Genomic DNA, 10,043 nt, shown 5'->3' with positions numbered 1-10,043 from the left:
ATTATGGGCTGCTCATGTCTTTGTCAGTGGGCAAACTTACAAAATCAGCAAGGGATCAAATACTTATTTCCACCACTGTATGTGCGACCTTGGTACACACATATTCAGATTTGCAATTTTATATTCCATGTGTAAAACCTGCTTTACATTCATAAAATGCCTTATAAAATTACTCCCACTAAGACACAACCAACACAAATGCAACAGGGAGCAGCTTGACTAAGTGTGGAAGATGCTGAGAAGCCAGAGATTTTCCAACAAAAAAAGTGCTGGGCAGACTTATACGGTCTGTGCCAGAGCCGGTGGTTGGGAGGCGGGGCTGATGGTTGGGAGGTGGGGATAGTGCTGGGCAGACTTATACGGTCTGTGCCCTCAAGAGCACAGGTACAAATCAAAGTAGGGTATACACAAAATGTAGCACATTTGAGTTGTCTTGTTGGGCAGACTGGATGGACCGTGCAGGTCTTTTTCTACCATCATCTTCTATGTTACTTTGTTGCATGACTGAAGAAAAGAGATGGTCGTAGAGGTTGCCTGAGATGTGACGCCTCGGTCCCTCCTCTCACATCACATGGATCTTCCAGTCAGCACTGAGGCCTAATGACAGTTTTTCCACTGTTAAAACACAGGTTCTAGGGTTGTAGACAAAAGTCACTTTTCGGTCTTTTCTTCCTACAATTCAGTGAGAAAAAGAAAAGAAGTGTGTTTAGATGTTCAAATTCTCAGCTGGAGCAAGCACATGCTGTCCTTTTTCTTAGCACCCTAGTCTTTTCTACATATTACATTACAGATAAATAAGATAGTGCCAGATGGTCCACTTGAATCTACAGAAAGAAAGATCAACCAAAAGGTGTAAGGACTCAAAAGGGACGTTGATTTCTTCACCTGTTACCAGATACAGTACTTTTGCAGCTAACGTGCCTAGGCAAAAAGGGGCATGGTTATGGGCGGAGAAACGGATGTTTTGTGAGCATTCTGAAATTTACATGTGTAGTTATAGAATATGGCACAACGTGCATAAATCTACACACCGGGATTTACGCCACATTTTTGTTGGTGTAAATGGATGTGCGTAGTTTTAGGCATTGAGATATCAACTAAGCGTATTCTATATACTACGCCTAAATCTAGGCACTGATTATAGAATACACTTAGTCGGCACTGATTTCAGCACATATATAGAATCTCCCCCTACAGGCATTACAATAATCTAATTTAGAGAGAATCACTGCTTGAACCAGAATCAAAAAGTGTTTCATCTCAAAGCAACAGCGAATAGCACTGAGGGGGTCTTTTACAAAGGCGCGCTGGTGTTTTTTAGCGCGCACTCATTAGCATGTGCTAAACACTAGAGACGCCCACAGAAATATATGAGCGTCTCTTAACATTTAGCGCATGCCTATTTTTAGCACGCGCTGCCTTTGTAAAAGGGGCCCCGAGTGCTCAGTTCTATTCTATAAATAACTCACTTAGGACCCTTTACTAAAGCTTAGTGCGTGCTAACAGAATTAGAGTATGCTAAGTGTCCATGGGTAATAAAGTGGGCTTGTTAGCATTTAGCGCGCACTAAGCTTTAAAAGGGCCACTAAGTGTGTAAAGCAAAGGCGGAATTCACACAGGAGGAGCATGGGTACGACCAACATTTATGCATGTAACTTACAGAATACGGTAAGTTATATGCTCAAGTGCTGCATTTAGACATGTGCATTTACACCTACTGTTGACATGGCATAGATGGGCATGCCTAAATGTAAGCAGGTTGATACCAATTTATACTAGTACTGCATACCAGAATCTCGGCTCCCAGATGTTACAGAATTGTTCAGCACACTGCATCTAGAATCCTAAATTGTGGTGCCCAGTCAGGGGTGGCCCAAGACAATCTGTCGCCTGAGGCGAGGAATGAGCTGCCGCCCTGGCTCCTCCTCTGCCCCCTCTCTAACAATCTGACATCTCCCCCCTTCCATTCCTTCCCCAATCCCCTTACTCGCACTTACCTTTTTTTGTTGTTGTTGCTGTTTTTTTGTTGTCGTTTTTTAAAAGGTGGTGGTGACAGCGGCACCAGCGATTCTCATAGGCTGCCCTGCTGCAGGTTCTGACACCTTCTCTCTACTGAGGTTGGCCATAGTAGACAGAAGGGGACGGGGCCAGTGGCAGGGCAACCTATGGGAATCGCTGCTGCCGCTGTCGTCACTGCCTTTTAAAAAAACAAAACAAAACAAAACAAAACAAAAAAAGGTAAGTTCAAGGAAGGGGGTTGGGGAAGGAACATAAGGGGAGAGTTGCCGCCTCAGGCCCCTACCTCAGGTGGCCTAATGGTAGGGCCGCCACTGCCCAGTTATAGAATTGCTTCCTATGTTTTAAGGCCACCTACTTTTTATGTATGTACAATTTGTAGTTAAGTGAAACTGTGGAGCCCAATGAGGGGGCAGGAGCAACAGGAGAAGAGGGGCTGGATTAGGGAGCAGGGTGACTGTTCTCTGCTCCAGGCTCACTCTCTCCCTCCACTTCCCTACAAGTTGCCTGGGAGGGATTGCAGCAGAACTCTCCTCCCACCCCCCTCCCTGCCAGTGCTCTGGCGTCTGAAAAGAACTGTGTTCCAGGCTGTTGCCCCAGAAATTAAGCCCTGTGTGTATATCCCTGGATAATATTATAAGTACCCACTTGAGCAGGTAAAACACAGTTCTACCTTATAAAGTATCAGTCCCACATCAGCAACAGTTCAGGGACCACCATGGCAAGGGTTGTCAGTGACAACTGATCCATGACACTATCCCAGAAACTTCCACCGCATCGATCGATATGCGTCATCACATCAAAATGAACATTTCAGCACCTCTGCTTTTATGTGTAAAAACAGAGGTGTTGAAAAGTTTATAGTGATCAAAATAGTGTGTTTTCCCTTACCAGACTCAATGGTGGTTATCGATGCAGGTTGCTTCCTAACTCCAAGGATCAGGATCCTTTCAACCACACACTCTGTTCTGTAGCGCCCTTTCTCATCTGCGCAGCTATGCAAGAAACATGGGGGATTAGTGAGAAGCGCAATCCAGGAATACTGCAAAGCCATTCTGGGGTCGATATTCAGCGGGAGTTAACCAAACAGGAAAGGCTCCTTTCCAGCTAACTCCCCAGATAACATTCAATGGCATTTAACTGAATATCATGGATTAAACTACCGAATGCTATAACAGCAGCACACAACTTGACTACCTTCTGGAAGTTACTGAAGACGCACCTGTTCGAAGAGACTTACAAAAAGAATCCTCCTTAATGACCTGATTCCAATCTATACCAGAACCAACTAAGACTGATCCCTCTAATTTGATTATTTTAATCATATTATCATCATTGATCATTATATCTTAACCTGTTCTCAATTATATGTTATGTATTATCATTCTGACCCTATTTACCTGAATTCTTATACATGAATCTGTAACATTATGCTGAATTTCTTACTCTGTTAATAGTGATGCCTTTGCAACATAATGTAAGCCACATTGAGCCTGCAAATAGGTGGGAAAATGTGGGGTACAAATGCAGCAAATAAATAAATAAATAAATATCGTGTGACCACCACATCACTACCTGGCTAGTGCCGGGGTGGTCCGAGGGCAGAGCTCAGGTGGTGGCCAGAAGTTATCTGGACATCACTGATATTCATGGCTGGTGCCAGGATATCTATCTAGGCAAGCAGGAGCACATCTGTAGCTCGGATAGCTTTTTTTTTTTAATTTGTACCCCGCGCTTTCCCACTCATGTCAGGTTCAATGCGGCTTAGGTACTTATTTGTACCTGGGGCAATGGAGGGTCACAAGGAGCTGCCTGTGTCTGCTGTGGGAATCGAACCCAGTTCCCCAGGACCAAAGTCCACCACTCTAACCACTAGGCCACTCCTCCACTAACACTGGAATACTGGTGGTACCCAGCAGATATCTGGCAAGACACAACTATATGGGACCAATTCAGCCTGCAGCAACCAGCATTTAAAAATATGATCCCTTTATTTTTATTATAGGGGAAGGCACTGTACCCTCTAAGCTGAGTGGGTGTCCTCCAACTCCAACCGCATTGCTACCAGTAGAGGATGGTGTTCCAATGTTTTGTTTTTAATCTCTAGGGGCAGGCAGGTTCCCTGGAGTCTGCAGAACTTGCCTGTCCCTCACTACTGAAAATGTGAGAGTGAAAAAGCAGCCCCACTAGCAGGACTGTGGACAGAGGACTCCCACTCAGCTTAGAGGGAACAGTGGGGGAAGGGAAGGTTTTTCAGATTCTGCTCATGCCTATTTTCAGTTCTAGCTCTAGGTGAGTTACATTCAGATACAGTAGGTGTTTTCCTATCCCTGGAGGGCTTATACTCAGAAGGCCTGTCTGGGGGTGGAGAGTGGGCATTTCTGCAGTAATCAGCGGGTCTGCATTACTGCACACTGATTCACGCAGGATTAGCATGTGAGCCTACAAAATAGGTCGCAGTAAGGGCTCACGAGCGAATCTTTTTTTAATGGCCAAGCGCTAATGGCCATTAATAAAAAAATGATAAAAATCAGTCATTTTACTGCTGTTCTAAAAATGCCCTTAGCATGCAGGAAAGTCCGGTGTAAGAGCGTGCTAAGGCCACTTTTTATAGTTCAACATTTTTATTGATGACAATTCAAAAGAAACACATTCAACAATATGAATATACAGATAGTCAATTATGAAAATGTACTCAGTAAATACAAAATGATACTATCCGTCATCAAACTTTTAACATTTTATCCCCACCCCACCCCTCTATTTGTGTTTTCAATATTATTGACGACAAAGGAGAACTGATAAACATACAACTGGTGGTTTGACATCTGTGTTAACATCCTCTCATGAGCTAATATTGTAATATATATTTCAACGGTTTTTAGTGATGACAAGACCTTACAGTCTCACTATACAACCATCTGGTAATAACCAAAGTACATCCACAAAGTACATCTAGCGTGTCTTATAAGTACATGATGTCATCAAATTATTATGCCCAACATTTTATGAAGGATGTAACAGAAATCCATCAATTATCAATTATACCAAAATGAATAAAAGATTCAGATGTCTAGTGCATACAAAAATGAACCTTCCCAATAACAAAGCCCTTTCCACCCTTCTAAAGCCCCCCTACCCAGCCTCCCGACCTCTCCCTCCCCCCATCCTAACCCCTCCCCCCTCCCCCCCCTTCTCCTGAGACCTGAAGGATCTTAACCTATTCCACATTTAAGAACTCATCCTGCATTAAAAAGTAGACTCCGACCTCTAGGGCTTAGGATGTGTAAATAGGGACCCCAGAGAGCTAGAAACTTCACTCTCTTTCTCTGCGAGAGTCTAATCTCGCTAGCCTCCCAAGAAACCAGCTGATGCAACTGATTTCTCCAGTGCCAGTATGCGGGAGGGTCTTTAATACACTTCCTAGCTAATAAACACATCTTACGAAGCATCAGAGTTGTAAAGCGATTTTGACCTCTAAAGGACCCCGGAAGATCTAAGATTAATTGCTCAACATTCCCCAGGATCTTAATCCCCAGTCGCCCTTCCCAGAAGCCTCGAACCTGAGTCCAAAATCTTTGCAATGCAGGACAACTCCAGAACATATGCAGCAGCGTACCTGGGCTCATTCCACACTTAAGACAATTTGGGCTACGGTCCTCTCCCATATGTGCTAATTGGGTCGCTGTCACATACCCCCTATGGATACATCGGTATGCACATTCTCTCAATCGGGCATCCGATACCAACAGGGGTATGCGCGCCACTGTCCTTGATATATTCCAAGACTCCAGTGCCATTCCCAGCTCCCTCTCCCACGCACGCCTCATTGGTCCATAGTCTCTGGGGGGTTGCCATCTAGTTAATATTTTACAAAGCAAAGAGACAGTGATCTCTCCCTCGCCCACTGAATTGAAAAAATCTTGAAGTTTGCCCCCCAATTGACCTGACAAGGAAGCCCCCGGTAGTGAGGCCATATAATGTTGTACTTGTCTTATGGCAAATCTATTGCCCCAGGAATCCCCCACCTTACTTAACAAGTCCGCAGTTGAGAGAGGCTGCCCATCTTCGCCCACCAGATGTGCCAAACATGTTACCCCCCGACTCACCCAATCAGCAAAATGTCTGCTCGACATCCCAGGCAAAAACTCACTATTCCCACAAATAGTAAGCTGATCCGTCACCGTCGGATCACCTCCAAGCCTGCTTACAAGCCTTCTCCACACCTCTCGAAGTGGTCTTAACATCACACTCTTACGTAATCTTTCTGGTATATTACCAGTTTTATGATGTAGCAATGAAAAAAGCCAGTAGGGTTCAAAATATGCCTTCTCCAGCGCAATTGGGGTATAACGTTGTGTACCCAGGAACCAATCTCCTAGATGACGTAACTGACATGCCTGATTATATAGCGCTAGATCAGGCATTCCCATCCCACCGCGGCTCCAACTGCCAATCAGGTGGGAGAATCGAATCCGTGGTTTCCTACCTCTCCAACAGAAGTTCGACGCTAATGCATAGAACTTCTGAAGGTCTTTCCGATATAACCAGATTGGTATTGTCTGCAAGACATAGAGCCACTTTGGAAATAGTACCATCTTTATGAGATTTATTCTACCCAGCAGTGACACTGGCAGATCCAGCCAACCCTGTAACACCTTCCTGGTCTCCTCCAGCAACCACTTAATATTTAACTCGTGTAAACGAGAAGTATCCATGGGTAACAAAATTCCTAAATATTTAAAAGAGGTTTGCGCCCTTCTTAGAGGAAATTCTCCTCTCCAACATCTCCAGACCTCCTCTGATGAGGCCAAAGCCTCTGACTTGTCAAGATTTAACCGGAGCCCCGCATAGTCTCCATATTCAGAAACGATCTCCAATAATGCACTCAAAGATTCTTGCGGATTCGTCAAATGAACCAAAATATCATCGGCAAAAGCTGCCACCTTAAATGCTTCTTTTCCTATCTCCATTCCTGCTACTGCAGGCTGTCTCATTATGTCCCTTAATAAGGGGTCTAACGTTAGTACAAACAATAAGGGCGATAGAGGGCATCCTTGTCGCGTTCCTCTGCCTATTGCAAAGTCTGATGTTACAAACCCATTAACCAGTATGCGGGCCCTCAGTGTCGAGTATAATGCTTTAATCCCTGACAAAAATCTCCCTGAGAATCCGTATTTTCGAAGGACCGCGTATAAAAAATCCCAATGGACCCGATCGAACGCTTTTTCTGCGTCAAAGCTTATTAATACAGACTGTTTGTTCCCTCTATTGCTAGCTTCCAAGGAGGTCAACACTCTGCGGACATTTTTTGCGATTGTCCGTCCCTTTACAAACCCTACTTGGGCATCATGTATTAATTCCGGCAGAATCCTCGCTAATCTGTTCGCCATGATCTTAGCCATTAGTTTGACCTCAAAATTCAGGAGTGAAATAGGCCTATAAGATGCTGCTAATTCCGAGTCTCTTCCTTTCTTGGGGATTACAATAATACAGGCAGTGTTTAGATCTGGAGGCACCTTTTCTTGATCTATTAAAGTGTTGAACATTGCAGTTAAAGGGTCTATTATCTCTTCCCCCATTATTTTGTAAAATTCCGCCCTGTAACCGTCCACCCCCGGTGCTTTAAACAGCTGGCTTTGATTGATGGCCAGCAACACCTCCTCTGATGTGATAGGATTGTTGAGCTTCTGCTCCTCTTGTGGGGAAAGACTTGGCAGCTGTAACTGCTCTAAATACAGGTCCCCCGACAGACCTTCATCTGTTGGGATTCCATATAGCTCTTTATAATAGTTATAGAAGATCTCACTAATTCCTTGATCTGTGGAGACTCTTGTCCCCTGCCCTCCCTTCATAGTGAGAACCCTAGTTTTCCCTTGTTTAGTCGCTATCAACCGTGCCAACAGCCGCCCCCCTTTGTTGCCGTGCTTATAAAGCTGATATTTGTAATAATTCTGCGATTTCACAGCTTTTTGATGAAGGGCTACATTTAATGCCGTTTGCAGGGATAGTAAATGTTGTTTATTCTCTAGGGAGGGCCGGCGACCATAGCATCTCCGAGCCTTGCACACTAGCTGACTAAGTCGTAATATTTCTTTAAGTCGGGCTTTACGTTTATGTGCCATATAGCTGATGATTTCTCCACGGAGTACTGCCTTGGCTGACTCCCAGTAGAGAACTGGATCATCAGCATGTATTTCATTATGTAATTTATAATCCCGCCAACTTTGAAGTATGGACGTCTTAAAAGTTGGGTCCCGATAGAGTTCTACTGGAAACGCCCATCTACCATATCCTCTTTGTTCCCCCCCGGGTGCCCAGCACATTTCCACCCAGGCATGATCCGAGATCACAGTGGCGCCTATAACCGAGCTCATCACTGAGCCAAAGAGCTGCTCTGAGATCAGCAAATAATCAATTCGCGCTTGCGTTCCATGTACTCGGGATAGATGCGTATAATCCCTTCCCTGTGGGTCAAGTGTCCGCCAAACGTCTACCAGCCCCATCTGTCGACAGAGATTGGGCAGCCCCCTATTCTCCTGGTCAAGATTCTGCCTCCGGGCCCCTGTACTGTCCATCAAAGGATCCATCACTGTGTTGAAATCTCCGCCCAGTATCATAGGTAACGTGTTATGTCGTAACAATCTTAAGGTAAGCATCCTATAAAACTTCCTGTCATATTGGTTCGGGGCATATACATTTCCAAACAACACCGTTTGGCGGTTTATGGTAGCCTCACATATCAAAAATCTCTCTCCCGGGTCAGTGAATCGTACTTCCAATTTGTCTACTATCCCTTTTCTGAACAAGATGGCAACCCCTCCTTTTTCCCCTGAGCCTCTGCAGAGACACATTCCCCCACCCACCAGGTACGTAATTTGGCATGCTCCACAGCTGATAAGTGGGTCTCCTGCAACAGAGCTATGTCTACTTTGTTTCTCTGCAAGTGTTGTAATATTTTAGTACGCTTAATGGGAGACGTGATCCCTCCTACATTCCACGTCACAACTCTCAGGGTTCCCAGTTCTCATGAGATACCAGTCCTTGAGATCTATACCTCTCTTGCCTAGAAGAGGGGTGTCCCAGCCACCACCCCTCTCCCTTTTCTAACATGCTCCATCTTCTTTCTTTCCAAAACCTTATTAAACGAAACCTCCAGGTCCCTGCATCCCCCCAGCCTCCAACCCCCCCACCCTCACCCCTACAACTCCCCTCCCCCCCCACTAATCCCAACCCCCCTTTTGAACTTCCCCTGCCCCAAAACGGGACCATCACATATAACGCCTCTTACCCCCTCACCCTCTTGTAAGCCATTACCACCTCAACCACCCAACCTTAATATTCCCTTACAGTTATAACAGAAATATATGAAGATAAAAAGGTGCTCACATAACCTATATATTAATAACTTGCAAATCACAAAACCTCTGCATCTGATTCCTCAGCAGATCTCCGCTGCTTTGTAGGGTAGCAACCACTTCTTTCGGGTATCTTGAAAGTCCTGCGTCCCCACCAGCAATCTCAGTCCGTCGGATTCCATATCTCTTAAACTATAGTCGTCTCATCTGCTCCCCACAGAACTGATAGTCTATTCTCTTTGGCGAGGCCCAGTTGCAAACTCCTCATGTCTCTCAGTTTCCATGCTAACTCCCCCCAGGGGTGTTCATATGATAGGTTTACTTTAATCAATGGTGGATTGCACTCTCTCTCTTAATGTATAAGCAATTGCTGAGTCTGCATATTGGAATCAACAGATAACATGCAGTATTCTGCTGCTATAACAGTCAGTAATAATCCAACTTCTAACAGTAACAATTTGTAATCCTTGCCCTGGAAGGCTGTTCGGTCTTCATCACTCCTTCATAGGTCATTTATAGATCCCATAGTATCTCATGTTCAGCGTTCCTCTAGCGAACTCAGAAAGGCTTGCGCTTGTTCCACGGCAGTGAAGGTTTTTATCTCCGCCTGATAAGTTACACGCAGTTTCGCCGGATACTGTAGGGCAAATCTAATCTTCTTTTCAAACA

General features: G+C 44.8%; 1 protein-coding gene across 2 annotated transcripts in view; it reads right to left on the bottom strand.

Annotated features, from left to right (window-relative positions):
- Positions 1-479: 479 nt before the first annotated feature.
- Positions 480-10,043, bottom strand: part of GANC (glucosidase alpha, neutral C) — a 109,422-nt gene continuing 99,858 nt past the window's right edge. For both annotated transcript variants that reach the window (XM_030214423.1, XM_030214424.1), the window contains exons 23-24: positions 2,908-3,011; positions 480-672 (exon numbers count right to left, since the gene is read on the bottom strand). In XM_030214423.1, the coding sequence (XP_030070283.1) occupies positions 563-672; positions 2,908-3,011 (214 nt within the window). In that variant the 3' untranslated portion in view covers positions 480-562. The remainder of the gene's footprint in view (positions 673-2,907; positions 3,012-10,043) is intronic.

This window comes from Microcaecilia unicolor, chromosome 9, assembly GCF_901765095.1.
Source record: "Microcaecilia unicolor chromosome 9, aMicUni1.1, whole genome shotgun sequence".
NCBI lineage: Eukaryota > Metazoa > Chordata > Amphibia > Gymnophiona > Siphonopidae > Microcaecilia > Microcaecilia unicolor.
This window is presented reverse-complemented; position numbering and strand designations above follow the sequence as displayed.